General features: G+C 38.3%; 2 protein-coding genes across 5 annotated transcripts in view; both read left to right on the forward strand.

The window, feature by feature from the left end:
- The window catches only part of LOC124180860, a 121,691-nt gene extending 117,410 nt beyond the window's left edge, over positions 1 to 4,281 (forward strand). For all 4 annotated transcript variants that reach the window (XM_046566744.1, XM_046566745.1, XM_046566746.1 and 1 more), the window contains one exon: positions 3,051 to 4,281. In XM_046566744.1, coding sequence (XP_046422700.1) covers positions 3,485 to 4,243 — 759 coding nt within the window. In that variant the 5' untranslated portion in view covers positions 3,051 to 3,484 and the 3' untranslated portion in view covers positions 4,244 to 4,281. The remainder of the gene's footprint in view (positions 1 to 3,050) is intronic.
- Positions 4,282 to 11,114: 6,833 nt separating this feature from the next.
- LOC124180859 (EH domain-containing protein 3) lies at positions 11,115 to 19,963 on the forward strand. Its single transcript, XM_046566741.1, has 5 exons — positions 11,115 to 12,128; positions 14,797 to 14,905; positions 15,482 to 15,800; positions 16,798 to 16,968; positions 17,369 to 19,963. Exons 1-5 carry the CDS (start codon positions 11,329 to 11,331, stop codon positions 17,572 to 17,574), a joined length of 1,605 nt encoding a protein of 534 aa, XP_046422697.1. The 5' UTR covers positions 11,115 to 11,328; the 3' UTR covers positions 17,575 to 19,963.
- The last annotated feature ends 4,074 nt before the right edge of the window (positions 19,964 to 24,037 follow it).

Genomic DNA, 24,037 nt, shown 5'->3' on the forward strand with positions numbered 1-24,037 from the left:
GTCGAGATTCTGTCGAAAGCAATCTAGAACATGTCTGGTGGATATTGGCGTTCAAATAGCGACCGTCATGTCGAACACATCCTCCCAGGACCCAAGATCGAACTCAAGACATCGTTTTTTTCACAAGCAAGCATCTCGTGGTGGAACCAGAAGAACTATTGAGCCTCGAACATCTAAACTCCGCATTGAGACGCCGAGACCCTTGCAAGTCTTTTCCGGCCACAGCATAATCCCCATTTCGTCTGTACAATTTATGCCAGTTGTTACTCAAGCTCTCACAGATCCGCTTGGGTTTCAATCACCGCTACAGCGGGAACATTCCGTAATCATCGATAATCCTGTAGTTCAGGAAAGGAGTCAAACTTTAGTGATGGACTATTGTGCAAAATATTCGCCTACAGAATGCCGGGTGGCGAGAGAATCACCTTTCGCCATGCAGGGTCAACGCTTGACTTCATCTTGTATGAAAAATTCGAATTCAGTCGGAATGGATCGAGAATCCATTGACCAACGGGAACATCTTTTGTCTTTGGTACTCGAGCAAGAATGGCAACGCAGTGCAAGAGTTCCAAGACAAGGTGAAAAATCTGACTCTATACCTGTTCGACATCGGGAATCCGAATCCACAAAAGCCAGATCAAGTGCCTTGGCTGAAGACACATCTGTAACGAAGAGTAGCCGTTCGTGGTGGTCGAAAAAGCTCAGCTTCTATAAAAACAGTAAATTGAAGGTGAAGATAGCGTCGTTTCTGAAATACTTGACCAAAAGCGGTGCCAGCGATAAAGATCACACGAAGAAATATTCTTCGAATCCGGTTACCCATGACACTGTCTCTGCAGCAGCAACTAATAATGTAGCTCCCAAACCGCCCGTCAGAGTCAAGCGAAAAAACCTGGGTGCCAATCGTAAGTCGAGCAAATCAATACAGTGGGAATCGAATGACAAGATTGAGTCATTTTTAATGACGGATAATCGGCGTTCAATGAAGGGTACTTTGCATCGTCCGGCTGGTAGGAAACCCACCGTGAGTTGTGGTACCAATACTAGACACAAAAAATTTCGAAAAACATGTTCCAGGGAGTTCGGAAAGACAACATCATCGACACGTAAGGAACACATGGTCAGACCAAGGGCATTCCGAGTTTCTCGGCAACTTTGCACTGATCCTTTTAATGCGCTAAAAAATTATGCTGAGGTGACGGTGACATCGGAAACCATTCAAGACCCTAAACAGAAATCCGTCTGTTCTTCAACCACCGGCAGACTGGGTTCGACCGATCCTTTACTTTCTCCTGAGGGAAATTCCGAATCGTTGAATAACCCTGCCGAGAAGGTGAAGGAAAAATTTAAAGTGACCCGCAGTTTGTCATCAAAAATTCCTTTGGCCACTAGACTGGTGAACACGTCAACCGTTTCCGGTAGACGACCAAGTACAGCTCCAATTCTCGACAACAAATCGCGTAATTTGTCGCCGCCGAATGGTTTTCGCAATGATTTAAAAACTGGGAAGCTCTTTGACGGAATTTCTGGTTATCAGGACACCGGGCAGAAAATGCTCTTCAAACACAATAGATCTTCTCTACTACGGGCCAATACCAGTATGCTGAAAAAGTCCGCATTTGGAGTTCCTGCTAAGTCAAGAAAGAGGTCGAGAGATAAAGACGTGGTGAGGCAACCAATTTTAAATGCCTTAAGAAGTTCCCATGCAATTACCAACGCTGAACCTCAGAAGTTATTACCGGTGAACGAGATTCAAAGTACGAAAATTGATCTGCAGGGGAAGCAATTGGAATGTAACAATGATGATATAAAATCAGAAAGCTTGTCAGATTTAGAAGAAACTAAGATGGGAAACTATTCAGAACTGCCTACTGAGCCATTGTGTTCAGAACACACGAACGAAGAAATTGTCGAAAAAGAACCTGAATGTGAGGCTTGTGAAGATTCCCACAAAGAGACGAAAGGACTAACAAATGGACGGAAAGTTGCAAATTGTCTCACTCCATCGTCGAAACTGGAGCCTAGTCGAGAGAAAAATACAAATTCTTTCCATAACGTTAGTCACATAACTAATAACTTGGAAAGCTCAAACGACAAACAACAGTCACTCAAAATCAGAGGTATCTCGCCGTCAGAAGTGACAGAAGATTGTTTTAATATTGAAGATGCGAAAGAAATATCATTTGTGAATTTTGAAGCAAATAAATTCCGACACGATAAGAGTTTCGTATCGATGGGTGGAAAAAAAACTTGGGAATCTCCTTCGGCGCTACGACGTCAGAAAGAGAATAAGACGAAGTCAGAAGAAAGCGAGAATTTAGCAGGGCGACTATTCGGGTGTGAAGATTTCAACAGCGCATTAGTTCGCATCTCGGAATCTAAGGAAACGTCGTATGAAATTTGTCATTTTGGTTCGAAGTCTTTACCCATTGACTATTTCTTTGACGAAGACGAAGCGCGAATTTCTTTTGCTCGCGAATTTGAAATAAGCGGCGTGGAAAGTAAGGTAAATGGCAAAAAGTCGCAGTCAAAACTCGTCTATTCAACTGTTGGCAAAGCGGCAAAAAAGTTATTGAAACATTCTGACATGCATGAAAAGAAACCTGCGTCTTGGAACAAGGAAATAAGTACGATCGGTAGGTCAAAGAAAATATTTTCGTCTGGCTTGGTTAGTAAAGTGCAAAGTCCAATAGTCCAAATTAACAAATCGGGAAAGGTTGAGCCGAAAGTGACTGGCAAGAGTCCAAAGATTGTTCCTCGAGCGACTTACCAGAAAAGTAGCAAAAAGGGAGAAGGCCAAGTGCGGAAGTCGAAATTTAAGAAGCGAAATGGCGGTTCTAAAGAGGTTTCAGAATTCATAACTAGCGTTCTAGATACCGTGTTAAGTAGAGTGGTTGAAGAAAACCGAAAGGTGAATTCAAGCACAATTTCGTCAGCAAAAAATCGTCAACATATTCTTCTGGTTGATTCTGTGGAACCCGAAATCAGTCGAAACATCTATTCTACTGTTGAGAGTAAAATTGATACGAAATTCTCTCCGTCTTTTTCAGCAAAACCAGAGGAAAGACCGACAGATTCATTCTGCCAGAAACAAGCAGATTCTGAGCTGAAACGAGCACAACAACATCCGGTCTTGACAATTGGGTCGAACGTGTTGACTAACGAAGGGCAAACGGATTGGGAAAGAATACGATTGTCTAAAAAGTTCTCCACGGTGAGCGAACCGCTGCCGGAAAGTGAGGTCAGTGAATTGTGCGTACTTTCGATAGTAACAAGTGCAGATGATGGAGGTGAGATAAGGGTAACCCATACCGACGAAGACGGGACACTCGATAACTCTCAGATCAGTCATCGCGACAATGAGCCAAGGCTTATTACTAGGCCGTTGAAAATAGATACCGAAGCGGATTGTCATTCGAGTCAATCTATTAACGCATTTGAATTCGGAGAGGCTGCGGACAGACAGGAGAAACTTCGTTCGTCGATGTTCAACGTCCATCTCGGGACCTGGAAAGAGTTTCGAAAATTGGAAGGACGGGGTTGCGCAGGATGGATGCAGGAAAACGGGAAATTATCGCGAGCAGAAAGTACATCGATTCGGGTGACGGACGACGAGAATAGTTCGACGAGCAGCAACAGCAGGAGAAATGTCAAGATCGATAACAAAGTACTGGAGGAAAAGGTCAAGTGTAGCTTGGAGAAAGGCGTCCCTTTAAAGACGATCACAATCACGGATCCTTCCATCATTAGGCCCAGCAGTAATTCGGACAGTAGCGTTAATTTGACAGTAGACGAAAAAGTGCAGGGTAAAGATCAGCACCATGAAAACTCCTTGAAAATGCTCTGTGATTATCAAGGCATGTCACTGGGCGTCAAGAGCGAAGGACAAACCTTGCAGACGACTCGACTTAGTCACAGAAATCTGGACACCTGTATGGATACTGGTAAGGAGACGTTAATTTTAGAAATTCCATCGAAGACGAGAAATTTTGGGCCAGACGTTGTGGAAAATGTTGTGATAATAGGTAACAGGGGAAGCAGAGTTGTGGAACAGCATGATTCCGTTCTGAGCTTGAAATTGAAGAAAAAACGTTTGCGACCGAGGGGTACGTTGATACCGAGGTACAAAAGCAGCCTTGTAGGTTCACCGGTGAGAAACGCCGTGCCTCGGAAACAGAAATATGGCAAAAGCACAAAATTGACTTACAAAACAAATCTAGTCGTAGATAACGAAGTGAAATAGACTGGCAGCAATTATATAACGTCCCGTGATGCGATAGGAATTATTTTACTTTAGCATTTAGTTATACTTAAATTTTTATGTATATTTATATTTATTATCTTTACATTTATTATAGGATTTTGTAATCAGTGTAACCACGTTTTTCACGCGTGTTGTACTACGAATTTATCATTTTATGATTGAATATTAACTTTCATAGAGTATAATCTGTGAACAATTATCAATGAGAAATGATTGATAGAAATTTCTTCAAATACCGATTTATATAAACCTGATTGTCACTATTTTATTGAGTGAAAAGAAAAAAAAATGAAACTACGGAAGCAAATAAAATTTTGAAACATATTTCGGACCCGATTGAAAAAAATGGTGTAACCTCTTTTTAACATAAAAATTTTAACTACAACCTTTTTCAAATTCTTTACAATTTCGATTCTATTATATTGACTTTAAATTTATATACCTTCGTCATTATGAGTTGTGAAATTTTCGAATATCAGCTAAAGGTTATTGAATGAGACGAGATTTCAACATAAAATTAAACACCATCGTATCTTGGAGGTGTTTTTGGCTGCAGCAGAAAAATCTTTCACTGTATCGACAGGGTATTTATTTAAACAGCTAGTAACGACTTTCCACCTAAACCGAATGACAGTACTTACTTGATGTACGACCTGCTGGAAACCAATAAATTTCGAAACAGCTTGAATGGTCTCTTTGGACTCGAGAAGAGGCGATTGTAACTTTATTTCGCATTCAACAATTTATTACCGTGCTGCTGAGTAAGTTTTATCCCTATTTGACAAGAATATGACATTTAACTTGTAACAAACTAAACACCTTTGTTCAAAAACTTAGAAATTACTCAATTTGTAGATATTTCTTAGATAGTTCGTGGCATCAATATACATATAAAAAAAAACAAAAAATAGAATACTACTTAGATAATTTCTTAAGACATAAGTGAAGATTGTTAATTTATTTGTGCGACGATGCTTCCAAAATTGCATACATTTCAACGTTGTAAAAATCTTGCTATTTTATATCAATTTTCTCTCTTTGTCGTTCACGCAAAATTTTAAAAACATCTGATTTCGCATAAATTTTTTAACCAAACGTCATGCGAGCATTCGCTGCCGGTAAAAAGAGACTCGATGAGGAAAAGGCTTCAGGCATTTGCCGCTGGGTGACACTACGAAGTTCGCCTTTGCGTTATCGAAGTTTGCACGGAGACAGAAATCCGCGAGCGATTCGCTCGCGTTTCGCGAGGGACGAGGAGCTACATCCAACTCGGTGATTACGTACTTGACTGGCAGTGGGATGTTGTTTCATATGCTACGTAGTTATTCACAGCACATCACCATGCCCCGTATTTATCTGGGTTATCATTTCAAGTCTGACCGAGGCGTTATCTATTTCGTTACATTAAAAAAAAAAATTCAGTAATAAAATATCTAATTATACAACCTCGTTAGACATACTGACCAAATTTAAAACGATCACGATGCGAAATAATCTTAGATTTCAATTCTTTTTAAAGTATTTTAAGCCGAATTAAACGTAGTACGTGCTTGTATAATTTTGCATAAGACATTTAAATTTTGGAGGTCCAATTTCCTGTATGCGTTACGCTGCAAATACTGTATACTATACATATGGATTATAGTTTCGAGTGCTCGATCGTTTCGAACAAACGCTTCTTGATGTTTGAGGGATTTTAAATAGATTGTTGATGCGTCAAATTCGCCACAGTTAGCACGATCGCAATTGACGATAACTCGTTCGCAAGCACTCTACCTATACGTGTGTCACGATCAGGGCATGAACCGTTGGACGAAAATACTTGTTTCAAGCCGGGAAATGTTCTAATAATAGCCGGCGACTTCATGTCCCGCAAACTATTTAAAAAATGACATACAAAAGCTAAATTAAAAGGTAAGTTCAGGATAAAAATAATTGGAAGCATTGATTCATCCATAAGTTCGATAGATATTTAGTGTCAATTAAGTATGTCAGATTGGATTTTATCGAAATTTGCGAACTTTGTTGAAAAAAAGTGTCTTTTGCGCTGGGTTATCGATCGTGAAACTTATACTAGATAGCTTATTAATATCCTGGTGATAATAATTCGGGTAGTCAAATGAAATGTACTGAGAATATGTGACTTACTGTTTGCATAACAACGATAATAATGACGGTTAAATCGTAAAACTTATCCCAAGTTTTAGAGCTGTGAGTAGATTATATACTATATATATAATTATAGAATAATTACTTTTGCTTTCGTGTTACCGCTTTACCTGAATTTAATTTAATCCAGTTTTCATTTGAACTACAACATTATTTCTTTAAATTTAAATTCACGAAAACATTGCAAACGAAATGAAAGATCGACCTGTTATGGTACTAGGCTTAAAATTTATGAAAAACGCAATACTCTTCAGGACTTTTTTCGAAAAAAAATTAAACCAGACTATCGTAATGAAGAAAAAATATTCTTGTTTACGGTTTTAAACAATTGGCGATTTTGAGAAAATAAAATAACTGCATATTCTTAGGAAAAAGCTATAGATCAAGATGGAAAAAATCTAGTCAAGAATTGTTTCAACATCTCTTTTCGTTTTCGAGTTATATTTATTTGAAAAGTATAAGCAGGAAATTTTTCGAAAATCTATTACTGAAAAACGAATTGAGATATGAAATGTCAAGAAAATTGAAAATTCTCCTTTCGATTGGCAAAATGAAATTAAACGATATAAAGCAAGTCAAAAATTCGGACCCGAAATTTCGTTCGATTAGATAAAAGACGTCCCCTATCTTGAGTAATTTTTTATTTTTTTTGTTTATTAATCTTCATCCATCACCTAGAATTATTTAAAGTTTGTTTTTTTTTTCTTTTGTTTTGGTAACAAAGAAACAGAATTCGTTGCTACGAAAATTCAAATTTTCAACGACATTTTCATCAAATCAACGTTCTTGTAACAAGTGTGAAAAAAAAAAATTGCTCATTCGTCGCAGTGTAAAATGTAGGCGTTACATTTACATATTACCGGTGACCGTCATTCACGCTATACGAAATTTGCGAACACTTCCATGAGACCTTCAACCTACATTAGCAAGAGGCGACGTTACGCGAACACGTGGCGGCAGATCACATGCAGCCATTCAGCAGTACAAGGTATTATACGTATGTACCTACAAGCATCCGCAGCGTTCGCCGGAATCGCTCTCATTTAAGCGGTACTGCAGCATATGAGCAGCAGTGTCACGGGCTCATTAGGATAGGCAAATTGACGTGACATTGTTCAACAAGGATGTATCTTTCCCGTTTATGTAACCACCGACACTTAGCACTTTGCATATACGGTTGTATAACGCCGCGAATGATTACGAGCACTTGTAATACGTTATACCTACCTATAATACGGAGTCGACGAGTCGTCCGCAGTTTAGCAGGAGTATCTCATTACATCCACGTGAAATTTTACAAGGATAATCAATTTGGAGCAGTTTATTTGGGTGTAGTATTGATGAAAAGTTACTTCGACGGAGGGACCTACTTTGACAACTTTTGTACGTGTATAATACACACGGAACGTTTTTATAGACGTCCCGTTTTTCTTTTTTCAAAGAAAAAAGGAAGTCATTGTGAAATCACTGCGAAAATGAAAAGTTGAGTTTTCAATACATACAAACGTTTTCGGATCGAATGAATCAACTCCCATCATTTTTAGATGTACGTATGTGATCAAGATTTTTATCCGACGATGTTTTGAGAACTAGTTACTGCATTTTAATGATTTTAGTTTCAATCGACGAGGTTTTTTCAAACTTAAAACTAATTAGATTTTGGCTTTGGTCGGTTCAGTACTTTTCGAATTATTTGGATAGCAAAATAATAAAAAATGAAATAAAAATCATGGTATCTTGAGAATGGATGAACGGAGTTTGATAAAAATTGCTACTACAAAATTTTTATGGTAGCTGGTTGCGAATCCACTGTCAGTTAGGAAAAAATTGTGACTTCTAACTGCACGTTAAATATGGTAGTCCAAAGCTCAGAATTCGTTTCATTTTCGTAGACTATGGTACCTTAGGGTTTTTTACTCGCTGATTGCGAATTTCACATTGTGCTTCCAAAGTTTCAATATGATAATGAGATTATTACTGTTGTTGTTATAATTATTTCAGCTCAAGACGAGTTTGATAACGAAAAGTTCACAGACTAGCTCATGCAGGTCAGTCTATACCCCACTTGTTATTATACAGTCCTGTTATTTTCCTACAGAATTCGAACTTGTAAATGTTGTCCGTAACTGTGTTATCGTTTTCAGAAAACCACAGCAGAAAATAACTGCAACTTGCTGATACGATGAGTTGTACTCGGGATTTTTCAGCTTCGTCGACTCATCTTTGATTATCTTCATTCTTCATGTATATAACGGAGACATTCACGATGTTTCTAACTGCTCTGATCAGTTGTACAATACATAGATGATATATTTCACGACACTGAATAAGGGCCACTTTTATTTCCTCTTCACTATTATACATATACCCTCCGGTGATAAACTTTCCCTGGAAGAGTGTAAATGTTTCGTTCGCAAAACTGAATCATAGGTTCTACATAATTCCTCACACGGACTCGCCGCAATGTTAAACATATTTATACATTCTTTCCTTGGTAGACGAAATATGGGCACCGAACATTCAATGAATTTTAATAAAATCCGATACACTTACGGTAAATATGACTCGGTTAATTGCGGTGTTTTTTTTTGTCCGTCTTCAAAAGTCTTCCGAATGAGCTACAGCTTAGATACCTGAACGGAGTGAGAGAGTGATCAATGATGTGCGTTTTTGCACTGAGAAAAACGTTGGAGAAATTGTTCTTTACGTCTCAATTACGTTCAATCAAGATCGATTCGCACCGTGATTGCATAATGAATCAGGTGTATCGCTGATGTAGACTAATTCAAACGCAAGCGAATACTTTTTATTTTACCCGTCTATGTATTGTGTATTCATTTTGTACTCGAATCTAGATAAGAGAATCAAGATAATTGCCTGCACTGATGGGCATAATACGGAATCAAGATAGAGACTTGTTTGACGTAACTAAAACTGACTCAATCAATGATGACGATGAATTCATACAGCGGAAACATTGACTGTTGCGAGATAACTGAATTTCCGTCTTGCTATTTATAGAAATCAGTGCAATAGAGGGCAATGAATGAGTTTATGTTTCTATTATTATTATTATTGTTATTATTATCGTTTCTATTTTGATAAATTATACTTTCTTTGATACGGATTATCTGATACAGACTCGATTTATACGCATTCCAAGGAGGCAACAGATTATTTAAATTGATATCATTTCTCCACTCATTAATACTGCAGCGTGGACGTAAAATAAGAGTCAAGTAATAATTAGTTTTGTGGTGCTCGGTAATTTTTTGATGTAACCCGCACCTGAATGTATCTATCCATGTATACTGACAATGTTTATTTCGTCAGCAATAAAATGGCAACGAAATATTCCGCAATAAATATCGCCGACGGTGAGTTATCCGTCATGTTATATCATTGGGGGAGTAATAATCATCGAGATTCAACGTCTCGACTTCTGGGCATTATGGTGTCTATACAGTCCCACGTATGGGGGCATCTTGTTCTGGGAATGTCTGTTAAACCTATTTAAATCATACTGTGGAGGACTGCGCTGCTCTGCACAAGTCAAGACATAGTCATACAAATGCCAACGGATGGAAGTACGAGGTATAATTTAAACCGCTTTACATGGCTAGATTACGGGGGCGTAATGAAGCGCTGCACCTACTAATGCCTCTCACCATCAGGCCACGGCATTCCACCCGGCTCGTAATTGTCTGAAAAAAAAACTCTCACAGAGAAGAGGATCGAGAAAAATTAAATTCTTGTGTTGTTATTAAATCACGGAGACATTTTTGGTACAGTTGTAGAATGAGAGTGATTAAAATATACACTCAACTATGTCACGTACAATATACATGCATACCTATACAGAGTTATTAAAAAAGAAATATATATACATACTGTATAATTGTTACAATCAAATATACTCATATCGAGTAGATATTTATTTTTATATAAACTATTAGTAGCGCAGTCGATTTAATTGTAAAATTATTTAAAAATACGAATTATTTAATATTAGAAATCTGCTAATTCATTCCGTTTTACATTCGTATGAATCAACGTCCATGTTAGTAGCGTCGAATGAAGATAAATATATGAGTTAGCGTCTGTGTCTCAGCATCTACTCATCGGAGATAAAGTAAAACAAGCGCGTTATCTGTGTCGCTGAACGATAGATCGAGAATACTTTATTAATATATGAATAATGTTTCACAGACGTGTGAAAAGAAAAATCGAACATCAATATAACTAAGTATCGATTGGACAAATTAGCTGGGCTGAAGCGATTGTCGGACATTCGTTTCTAATCGCACTCTCGGTCCGTAATCATTATCTCGTGTCAGATACTATCTATTCTTTTAGAAGAAGGCTGATATCCCGAATGCACCGATCGCTTCCGGTCCGCAATAGCGTCCAGTCATAGGGCGTATCCCCGACTTCCAAGCACGCGACTAATGCGTGCGAGACGCCCATAATCGCCGCCTGACGCGAGTACCTTCCAAAAATTAGATGATAATTTGACGTATGTTTCTACGTACGAACGTATGCGTACGTACAATTTGCATATGTAACGCAAAAAAGGTTTATCGCGATTGAATTGTAGGCAATTTGAGCGATCCCCTTCACCAGCGGCGATCGCAGCGCCGCAGCGGCGGCGATTCGAAGGTGCAAGAAGCACAGCAGCGGAGCGGTCAGAAGTTGGCCGAAGTTGCCAAGTTGGTGCGTACTGCGTGGAGCGAAGCGAGTGGCGACGTGAACGTGAAACGGTGACTCAGTCGGACAGTAGAGTAAAGAGTGAGACGCGCGGTGGTCGGCTGGTGTACCGGTGATAATAAATTTATCGGTGTCCGAGTTTCACGGGGAAATTAGTGAAAAAGTGTGGGACCATAACCGCGTCCAATATGTTCAGCTGGCTGAATCGCGAGGACAACGGCAAGGCGGAGCTCTTCGAGAACGTGACCGAGGGTCTGAAGAAGATCTACAGGTCGAAGCTGCTGCCCCTCGAGCAGCATTACCAGTTCCACGATTTCCACTCGCCGCAGCTCGACGATCCTGACTTCGACGCGAAGCCGATGATCCTGCTGGTCGGTCAGTACTCGACGGGGAAAACGACGTTCATAAAGTACCTCCTGGAGCGAGACTTCCCGGGGATCCGGATCGGCCCCGAGCCGACTACCGACCGGTTCATAGCCGTCATGTACGATGAAAAGGAGGGCGTGATTCCCGGTAACGCCTTGGTCGTCGATCCTAACAAGCAGTTCCGACCCCTCTCAAAGTTTGGGAACGCCTTCCTCAACCGGTTCCAATGCTCGACGGTTGCCTCCCCGGTTCTCAAGGGTATATCCATCGTCGACACCCCTGGTATTCTGTCCGGTGAAAAGCAGCGCGTAGACAGAGGCTACGACTTCACCGGGGTGCTCGAGTGGTTCGCAGAGCGTGTCGACAGGATCATCCTACTCTTCGATGCCCACAAGCTGGACATCTCCGACGAGTTCAGGAGGTCCATCGAGGCTCTGCGGGGCCACGACGATAAGATTAGAATCGTACTAAACAAGGCTGATATGATCGATCATCAGCAGCTCATGCGGGTCTACGGGGCACTTATGTGGTCCCTTGGCAAGGTTCTGCAGACACCTGAAGTCGCCAGGGTGTATATCGGCTCCTTCTGGGACCAGCCGCTTAGATACGATGTCAATCGCAGGTAAGGTTATGCTCGATGTAGGTTCTTGGGTTCAATCGAATCCAGGATCAGTTGTTTAAAGCATGCTGTAGATGTTTGTTCGAACAGCTGATGACTCACTGTCAGATTAAAGTTTGAAATGTTGCAAATGGATTTTTAGAAGAGCTTTAACTGAAATTCAGTAAACTGTTATACAACATCAAAAAGCTCATATTTTATGAATTCAATTCCTCGAAAGTTATCTTGTAGATACAGAACAATGTTTTTATATCAACATTTTATTACGTCAATAATACTAAGTTTAGAATAGTAACTTGCTTGATGTTTAGAATTGTTCAAAATTGGATTTCACCAGCAGTTTGTTCAAATCAAAATTGTTTTTATGGAGACTGAGCACTTGTTTAAACTGCTAGCCTTGCGGCTACCAAGTCAAATACCAGGATTCCTCTAAATGGGGCAATGTTAGTTTATAACTATTGCAGTTTGATTTTACTAAGTTTTATGTCCAGATCTTTGCTTTAACATCGGAGATGTGTCATCGATCCGTCGTTTCACACTTTACTCGATCGATAATACTAATAGCTGTCCTACATAAAATACAGTATTTTATAATGGCTCAGTGGAATGAAATCTCGATGAGATATGATTATGAAAAAATAAGATACAAAAAAGAATTGATCACCCCACGTTTTCAAGGTTTGATCGAATACTCCAGAGAATATTATACAATAACGCACAATGGCAGTTGTGCAGCTGTTTCAGCAGTTCAAATCAATATCTTCACTTGTAACACGCGTGTTTTTAAAACAACTGAAAAAGTGCAACTCATGCGAGCAATACATTCTATGGTAGCTTAAGTCAAAGTTACGACTCTTGAAGTCCTTCGGGTTAAGCTGATTGTTTAATTGAAGTTTCATGGTGTCTAGTTATCTTAGGAGTGAAATTATAACATTCAGACATCGTCAAAACTTGCTCATTCAAAAGTTGATAAAATATTGAATTTCGGCTCTCAAAATTTTGATAAAGTAAAGGAATATCAAATCTTGCTCCTTTGGCCCCATGGCTAACTCTGTCCAGTTAGGGGGAAAAATTTAACCATTGACCTTGTCTAGGTCATCAGCCAATTGGGCTTCCGGAGAATTAGTTACCCACGTTGTTATAATGTATGATTAATTTCACTCCCAAAATTCAATAGACCGCTAATTTACTGTCCCAAACTTCAATTGACAGAGACGAATTGAGTACGGACTAACTATTTTGGTCGTTCATCCCCTCTGTGATTAAATGACGCTTGGTGTTTCACATTAAATTTTTGAAAAGGTTCGTGGTTCATCTGGCTGACACACACTTCCTCTCCAATTCATTCTTCTATTGTTCTCAATGTTATCTTTTACCTAAATCAAAAAAAAATAATCATCATGAGCATTTGCATAGCAAAATTTTGTTGCATTTCCTGAAAAATTTGTCGAATTTTCGTGTCAATATAAAAAAAAGGAAAGAATATGCAATAAATTAGGAATGATCACAATTGTTACAGTTTGTTGAATTATATCTGAGCAGGTACAGCTTGATGTAGGTTTACGAACACCCTTGTTTTGACGTTATCCGTAAATTAGTATATACCGGGTAATTTCCTTGAAACGTAATACTGCGTTATATCTAACATCAGGCTTTGCCTTGTTTGTGTCATGGTCTGATTGCCAACGAATGATCGACAAATGTTTCATTGTGCTTGAAGTATATAACTACATATTGCTGCTGGTAATTTAATAGATAATTCTATCACTTTTCCGACACTGAAATCGAATTCTGGATGTTTGTAAAATGTGTAAACTTTGAAGATTCGCTATCTGATAAAGTGCTCATGTAAAAAATATAATTGACTCGTTAAAGTAAATACAAAATCTTCATTTTTATGTCCAATTCAACTTATGGTATGTTCCATAGAAATTATAAAAATGTTTAGGAATTTTATCGTGATTTTTGTTCTTGAATTTTTATCACATTATTTTTACCCACAATCCGAGATACGATTTATTAATGTGTGTATGTTGTACTTTATTTTTACTTCCGGTTTAAAGACCTGCTCACTTGCGAGGCATGTATAGTTATTGAAGCTTGGTCCATTAGGGATTTAGCAACATGGCACGTATATCCAAAATTCATTACATTGTGCTGTTTTATAAGGTCAATCGTGTGGCATAAACTAGTTGAGAAGTATTGAAAAAACTGATGTATTCCATATTGATACTATCCCGAGAAATAGAAATGCAGAAATATTCTGTCATCATTGATGGTCTATTGCCTCTATTCAACAGTTTCATTGTCAGCTTGACTAACAATATTATATCTCCACTTTCTACTTCATTGATAACAATATAGGTGAGATAACTGACGTTATTATTACTAGAGCTCAAGTGACGTCGATCCATTTAGAAAATATGAAGCATCATTTCAAGCCTATGATGAAGGAATTATTGTATTATATGCAATTAAAAACGCTTAGCTGCCAATCACTAATTTCCTGTTTATGCTGTTAAGGATTATTTAATGTTGCTGCTGTATAACTGTCTGCAATGTGTGTTTATACTACTAATTGTAAAAAATTATTACAAAGCAGACTTCTGAGTATCGTTGATTCATATACTTGAAGAATCAAATAAAGTTTAAATCTTATTACTTTCTCCAGGCTTTTTGAAGACGAGGAACAAGATCTGTTCAAAGATATGCAATCGTTGCCCAGGAATGCTGCGCTTAGAAAACTTAATGACCTAATCAAACGTGCTCGCCTAGCTAAGGTGAGAAATTAACAATGAAGAAAACCTCTAATCTATGCGGGACCTTGGTCATGATAAAAATAGACAGTGACTGTCATCTTTCTCTCAATATATCGGCTAAACGACAAATTATAATCGTATTTTCCTATTTCGTTTTTTCTTACTTCTTAACATTACTTGCATGTATTTATTTGTAATAATATCTAGATACTCTTCTTATTGTTAGCTATCTCAGCTTGATGCTCACTTTCTTTTAATGTTTTTATTCAAACATGGATCTTCCGCTCATTATGACATTGAAACTAGAATGTCGGATAAGTTTTTACCGTAATACATGACCTGAGTATAGTACAGAACATTTGAACAGTGAAATCAATACTCTTACTCGAGACAAGGATTGTCGTACACGTTTATCATTGAATGTTCAATTATCTCAAGAATGTATAAGTTCCAGTCACTTGTCGCTAATGGTTGACAAGTTTCTTTTGCACCGATATATACAAATGCGAAACAAAAAAAAAAAAAAAAAAAGAACAAAAAAACTACATGAATTGCTCCAGTCTCAAATGAATACTAATAATTTCGAAATTATCACAGGTTCACGCTTACATCATTAGTGCATTGCGAAAAGACATGCCCTCAATGTTTGGAAAAGATGGAAAAAAGAAGGATCTTATTAAAAATTTGGGTCAAGTTTATGACCAGATACAAAGGGAGCATCAAATATCTCCCGGTGATTTTCCAGATTTGAAAAAAATGCAGGAATCTCTGGCTCATCACGATTTCACAAAATTCCATCCGCTTAAACCTAGGCTACTGGAAATTGTGGACAAAATGCTTGCCGAGGATATCGCTAAGCTTATGGCTATGATTCCTCACGAAGAAATGGCCACCTCCACAGAACCAATGATCAAGGGTGAGAAATCACATTTATCGATTATTACATATTGCACACTTAGTATTTGGTGTAAAAGAAATGGAAAAGAAAGCAGATTGATCGAACATACGATCAGCAATTAATTGTAACTGAAGACAACAATGTTAAAATAGCAATCGTCGCTGTTAATTTTTCAAAGTATTTGCATCTATCGAAAGAATCAGTCTCTCAAATGTGGATGAATTGTTTTTATTTTATTTGTGTTGGTTTTTCAATTTTCTATTTTTATCTTTATAACAGTAATGCTCAACTTGCTGAGAAATTGTACACGCCTGAATTTATCAACTCTTGAATTATCGACCAGAAATAACAACTGAATAATCTATGAAGTTTGTTCCATGTAATATTTACACTTGACTGCGTATCAAAGAATTTGTCACATTCTAAGAAAATTATTCATCAGCCAATGATAGTCGTAATAAATGACAAATAGCAGTTAATCTGATTCATGAATTATGATTGTGAACTGATACTAATTTTTTTTGTCTTTAATTTTTTTATTGGTTATCAATCACGTCACTTGCATACATCAATTCAGTGCAATTTCATTTCATAAAGCAGACAGTATTTACGTCTATCATTCGGAATCTTAGGGGACTTTAGAACCCAGCGATGCGTGCAGCGAGACATTCAGACATGGATTTACATCGCATTTATAAAAGTTGCCAATGCGTCTGAGCAAACAATTGACAATACTATCAGTGTTCTATATATTCGTTATATCTGGGCTGATCGAGTTTGTTAAATGCACTGCCCATATTTACTCTCTTTTTCTCTCAATCATCGATTATTCTCTCGTAATGCCAATGCGAGAAGATCAGAGATCTACTTTTATTTCCAATTCTCTTCTCTTCAGATGCACATTCGCTCTCGTATTTTATTTATTGTGTTATATAGACTTTGAGAGAACGATCATTATGCAATTGATTCGTTTCACTAAGTTACAGTTTTTGAATGCATGCTTGCTTACTTTCAGGTGGTGCCTTTGAGGGAGTAGAGGATCAGGTCAGTCCGTTTGGTTACAAGAGAGGCGAAGGTATCGATGCTGGTGCCGGCGAACCAGAATGGATCGTTAATAAGGAACGTTATAAGTGGGACTCGATGTTTGACAGTCTTGGTCCCATGGATGGGAAAATTACCGGAGCTGGTGAGTTTGTGAATTGATATTCTATACATTATTTTTTCAATAATTTCTAGAGATTTCAATCGTGCTTGTCTTGATACAAGTGGATGCTTATATATTTACATTCAATCATTTATCAGTCGTTGCATGATTATCAATACATTATCGAGTGGCCAATAAGTCATGTGAGTGGATAAAATGCGCAATGTATGGGATTCCGATTAGTTTATTACAAATATCCTCAAAGGGTAATACTCAATCGGCTCTGATAAGCTCGTATCTTTTATACAGACTTTGAACATCATTATAAGTAACTGATGAAAATTATTATACTTTTTCATTGCTCGGTACCAAAGTCACGACCTGATTTCGAAGTCTTACTTTTCTAGACTGTTGATTGTTACGTATATCCACTTTGTTTCAGCTGCTAAATCGGAGATGGTTAAATCCAAGCTGCCAAACAGCGTTCTAGGAAAGATTTGGAAGCTTTCTGACATCGACCAGGATGGTTTACTGGATGCGGATGAATTTGCACTTGCGATGCACCTAATCAATGTCAAAATAGATGGTCACGATATACCTTCGGAACTTCCGGATCATCTGGTGCCCCCTTCGAAACGTAACTTATGAATGTGACGGATGTGTGTGATGTAGGTTGTTCCAGCCACGCGCACTTTGACACAGCTAGACCAATCAATTCCATTTTTTTTCTTCACATCACAGTTAAAACTGATAAGGATCATTTACACCTTTCAAGTGAACATGATAAATTACGAGGGCATACATTATATGTAATACATTCTATCGACATTATTGTAAATGCAATACTAGACTTCATGGCGATACAAGTGTCGGTCTCCTTTTGCATCTATAAAGAAAAACGTTCATACATTTTTTTTTCCGCTCTTTTGTTACGATAGTGAAAGTAACGATATGCTGACCATGATCGTGAGACGTGTTTGCGACAGACGTATGAGAGTTTCTTTGTTAACTAGGCCACTTCTTTTGCTGATCACTTGCACTCACTTTTTTTTTGAATCTCACAAGTTGTAACACTAACTATTTGGGATTATTTGTGAAGTTTTCTCACACGCAACCGTTCTCAAGAAGCACTTTCTTTTTAATTTAGTCGGTATCCCGTAAAGACGCGTAAAAATGCAGGAGTGGTCAATGTTAAATTTGTACCGATTGTAAGAAAGTTCCGTGCTTATTTCGTGCAAGTTGTACTGGTTCGTATTATCGCTCTAGTGCTTTACTGTGCTTACTTGAATGTGATGAAAGACAATTTAAAAAACGTAACTAAAAAGACTACCATGTGCCCACTGGTAAATCGAAAAAAGGAAAAGAAAAGAAAAACTTTTTCAACGCAGTAAAAAACTTATTTTTATAACTCGGTAAATAAACTGTAGGAAATTCATGAACTACAAGGATTCTGAAAATATGACGTGTAATCAGTGATTTTTTGTAGATATAAATACTACCGTTGACTACGTATTATATTTTACTGCACCCAATCCATACTGTTCGGCGAATTTTGATCCTCCACAGATTTCTAGTGAAATTCAAGTACTGAGAGGCAAGTGTGATGTTTAAATTGTCAAAAAATAACCAAATTGATCATTTTTGTCAAAAATCACTGAATCCACGCTGCAACATTTTTTCAGACAATGTTGTAAAGATTCGATAGAGATTCATTTAAACATTAAACAAAGCATAATTGATGATAATATTAAACTAAATGTATGTAACCATTATAAATGATACAAGTGTCCATTTGCTTGCGCATGTTCCTTTATCACGTAAGGCTATGAATGATTTGACAAATTAATTGAATCACCCGACTGTTATGCAAGCCCAGGGCACAATGTTGAATTACATGCGCTAGAAATTAGACTGTTTTCTTACCGATCGCACATTGGTCGATTTTTACACCAACAAATAATGAATACGATTTAATCTGATCTGTATTCGCATTAACAGCTTACAACCAGTTTATACATGTATATACCTACATTCATGAATACATAATATATGTACGATGTATAGTAATTATATTATAACACTTATTATCCACTTGCAAAATTTTAGTTAATAATTTCCCGTTTCGTGTTAATTATCTATATAACATTTGTATCCTGAACTATTATCAATGAAATTATTTAACTTGACAACAAATATTTATACATATATACATATTATACGTATATAGAAAAAAAAGAAAAATGCAAAAAGAAAAACGTACCTACTGTAAATATTGGGATTGGATTTGAATGACAATAGGCGTTTATTGTTTGTAAATAATAATCATTCCCAAGACATGTATACCTATCTTTGATGTTAATTAATTATGTATAAAAAATCATCGCCGGAAACCTAATTGAGACAAATAAGCTACGTTTACACTTATTTATTACTGATTGCACCGAGATTTGCTGCAGACTCATCAAAAATAAAACACCAACAATTGAAAATGAAAAACAGCTTCAATGCATAATAATAATAATACAATTTTCGATCACAATTTTCCTTAGCACTGCCTTTATGTAACGCATTTACAATGTGATATGTATATTTTTCTATGTGATTGAAAGCAGAAAAGTAATTCAGATAATTTACTATAAAACTACAAAATAATAAACAAATAAATTGAATAATAATGATTAATAATAATATCAAATAATAATAATATTAATTTCCATACTGGATTACCAAAGAACTGATCAACATTTACTTTGTGCAATTAGTGTGCTTAAAATAAGTATTTAATATGAAATTGTTATTATTATTATTTTCTTTTTTTTTCTTAATTATAAATATCCATGGTGTGGCAGTATGCATGCGTGAAAATGTACATTATTGTATACGATATAGTTGCAATAACGATGTCTCGAACGAAGTTTACTGTCTGCGGAATTACCATCGTCTCGGAAATACTATACGAGAACAAATTTTAATACTTCTATTGTAAATTAATTTATAGAAATTATAGCAAATACAATAAATTATATTGAATAACTCATGCTATTATACTATTTTCCATTCGTTCGATGTGTACATAGTTTATATAAAATGTTCGAATATCAAACTTTAACGGCTATGGAAGAGTCAAGATACCCTATGAAGCACTACAAGAATATATTACTCTTATGGACTGCGTGATTTTTAAGAACAGCAAAGTGACAGTTATAGTAGTTTTTGAGTGATGACTCGAAAGTTAAAGGATAGCCGAATTTTATGTATCCAATGGGCTTAGCCTTAGTTATTTTTTGAACGAAAAATCTTTCGTCTCAGAATCGATTTGTCATTTTGTACGACACTTTCTTGACTAATTGAATCCTCAGGAACGCACAAAATGCACCGATTTACGAAGGAAAGACCAGCGGCGGAAAAATATCAAAAACACGGCTTCTGGTTTTTTGGCTCTAACTTCTGACATAACGCTCGCAGCGCTTTGGGACTGCGCCCAATCAATTTCTCTCGCAAAATTACGTCGGAATAGTGCGTGAAAGAATTTATTTCAGCGCTTTCCAAAATCGCGAAAATTTTCGCCAAAAATACAAAGGGGTGAGCCTTGCTGTTTTTTTGAGCGGAAAACTTTTAGTCCCCGATTCGATTTGTATGACCCTTTTCTGACCAATTAGACCCCCTGAAACTCAAAAAACGCAGCGAAAAGAGCGTGGGACCAACAGAAGAGACAGTACGAAGAAAAGAACACCAGCTGAGAAATGTCTAAAACTCAGGTCATACATCATACATCATACATCATACATCATACATCATACATCATCATACATAGTATCAAAGTTCGAAACCAAAGTTTGGATGTCGGATGTTCAGAAAGTGACGTCACCAATTCAAAATCAGCTAGCCGAATTCCTCAGTCTGGAAACAACCGCGCAGTAGAGCGGACGGATGAGAGGCGCGCTCCGCAAATTTCGAGTACCGGGTTCTCAACCTCCCCGATCCCGTGCTTCGGGTCCGCTATGCGGTGAAACTCGACTTCCAGGATAAGCGTTCCGTGGTTCCTGGTTCACGTTTACAATAAATTATTTCAATTCGTTTTTCGCGCAACCCCAAATTCGGTGGCTGTCAGTCCGCTAATAAAATTTCTCGACTTCCAGGATAAGCGCTCCGTGGTTCCTGGTTCACGTTTACAATAAATTATTTCAATTCGTTTTTCGCGCAACCCCAAATTCGGTAGCTGTCAGTCCGCTAATAAAATTTCTCGACTTCCAGGATAAGCGCTCCGTGGTTCCTGGTTCACGTTTACAATAAATTATTTCAATTCGTTTTTCGCGCAACCCCAAATTCGGTTGCTGTCAGTCCGCTAATAAAATTTCTCGACTTCCAGGATAAGCGCTCCGTGGTTCCTGGTTCACGTTTACAATAAATTATTTCAATTCGTTTTTCGCGCAACCCCAAATTCGGTAGCTGTCAGTCCGCTAATAAAATTTCTCGACTTCCAAAATAAGCGCTCCGTGGTTCCTGGTTCACGTTTACAATAAATTATTTCAATTCGTTTTTCGCGCAACCCCAAATTCGGTAGCTGTCAGTCCGCTAATAAAATTTCTCGACTTCCAGGATAAGCGCTCCGTGGTTCCTGGTTCACGTTTACAATAAATTATTTCAATTCGTTTTTCGCGCAACCCCAAATTCGGTGGCTGTCAGTCCGCTAATAAAATTTCTCGACTTCCAGGATAAGCGCTCCGTGGTTCCTGGTTCACGTTTACAATAAATTATTTCAATTCGTTTTTCGCGCAACCCCAAATTCGGTTGCTGTCAGTCCGCTAATAAAATTTCTCGACTTCCAGGATAAGCGCTCCGTGGTTCCTGGTTCACGTTTACAATAAATTATTTCAATTCGTTTTTCGCGCAACCCCAAATTCGGTAGCTGTCAGTCCGCTAATAAAATTTCTCGACTTCCAGGATAAGCGCTCCGTGGTTCCTGGTTCACGTTTACAATAAATTATTTCAATTCGTTTTTCGCGCAACCCCAAATTCGGTAGCTGTCAGTCCGCTAATAAAATTTCTCGACTTCCAGGATAAGCGCTCCGTGGTTCCTGGTTCACGTTTACAATAAATTATTTCAATTCGTTTTTCGCGCAACCCCAAATTCGGTGGCTGTCAGTCCGCTAATAAAATTTCTCGACTTCCAGGATAAGCGCTCCGTGGTTCCTGGTTCACGTTTACAATAAATTATTTCAATTCGTTTTTCGCGCAACCCCAAATTCGGTAGCTGTCACTCGGTCGTTGGGGGTGGTTGAAGATGGTCGGCGGTGGACGAGGAGGAGGACAAGGATTTGTGCTCGGTGAGTAAAACACTCTTATAATATTTCATGGCAATTGTAATTATATTTTATTTGAAATATTTCAAACTAGTCATGTTTACAATAAATTATTTTAATTCATTTTTCGTGCAAGCACATATTCAGTAGCTATGAATAATCTTATACAATTTGTTATATTATTAATTAATTAATTAATATTCTTATAATATTTGATGGCAATTGTAATTATATTTCATCTGAAATATTACAAACTTGTCACGTTTACAATAAATTATTTCAATTCATTTTTCGTGCAAGCTCATATTCAGTAGCTATGAATAATCTCGTACAATTTATTATATAATTAATTAATTGATTAATTACATTAATCCTTACACAATATTTTTGATGTAATCCTATACTAAAAATATTCATTACTATTCCAGGTATTACCCGAGGTGGTCGGAGGTGGACGAGGAGAAGGACGAGCTGGACGAGGAGGAGGACCAGGTGGCCGAGGAGGAGGACGAGGTGGACGAGGAGGAGGCGGGGTGGGTCGTGGGAGAGGACCTCTCCTCTCCTCAGAGGAGGGGAGGGGAAGGGGCAGGCAAGGGGGAGTGGTGGGCGGGGAGCGGTAAGGGAAGGGAAGGGAAGGGGAGAGGTGGGTGGCGGGGAGGGGGAGGGGGTGGGGTGGGGAAGGGGGCGTGGGGTGGGAGGGAGGGAGGGAGGGCGGGCGGGCGGGGTGGGGGGAGGGAGAGAGTAGAGGACGGATGTTGATGCGAGCCTGTTAGAGTTAATAGAGCAGTACACCCCCCCCCCCCCCTCTCGCGCCCTCCCTCCCTCCCTCCCGCCCGCCCGCCCTCCCTCCCTCCCTCCCTCCCTCCCTCCCGCCCCCTCCCCGCAGCCCCCCCCTCCCCTCCCCACCACCCTCCCCGCCCCTTCCCTTCCCTTCCCTTCCCGTCCCTGCCCATCCCTTCCCCCTCCCCGCCCACCTCTGCCCCTCCCCCTCCTCTCCTCTGAGGAGAGGACAGGTCCTCTCCCACGACCCACCCCGCCTCCTCCTCGTCCACCTCGTCCTCCTCCTCGTCCACCTGGTCCTGCTCCTCGTCCAGCTCGTCCTCCTCCTTGTCCACCTTCGACCACCTCGGGTAATACCTGGAATAGTAATGAATATTTTTAGTATAGGAACACATCAAAAATATTGTGTAAGGAATAATGTAATTAATCAATAATTTAATAATATAATAAATTGTACAAGATTATTCATAGCTACTGAATATGTGCTTGCACGAAAAATGAATTGAAATAATTTATTGTAAACGTGACAAGTTTGTAATATTTCAGATGAAATATAATTACAATTGCCATCAAATATTATAAGAATATTAATTAATTAATTAATAATATAACAAATTGTATAAGATTATTCATAGCTACTGAATATGTGCTTGCACGAAAAATGAATTGAAATAATTTATTGTAAACATGACTAGTTTGAAATATTTCAAATAAAATATAATTACAATTGCCATGAAATATTATAAGAGTGTTTTACTCACCGAGCACAAATCCTTGTCCTCCTCCTCGTCCACCGCCGACCATCTTCAACCACCCCCAACGACCGAGTGACAGCTACCGAATTTGGGGTTGCGCGAAAAACGAATTGAAATAATTGATTGTAAACGTGAACCAGGAATCACGGAGCGCTTATCCTGGAAGTCGAGAAATTTTATTAGCGGACTGACAGCTACCGAATTTGGGGTTGCGCGAAAAACGAATTGAAATAATTTATTGTAAACGTGAACCAGGAACCACGGAGCGCTTAT

Source organism: Neodiprion fabricii, chromosome 4 (genome assembly GCF_021155785.1).
Source record: "Neodiprion fabricii isolate iyNeoFabr1 chromosome 4, iyNeoFabr1.1, whole genome shotgun sequence".
In the NCBI taxonomy this organism is placed as follows: domain Eukaryota; kingdom Metazoa; phylum Arthropoda; class Insecta; order Hymenoptera; family Diprionidae; genus Neodiprion; species Neodiprion fabricii.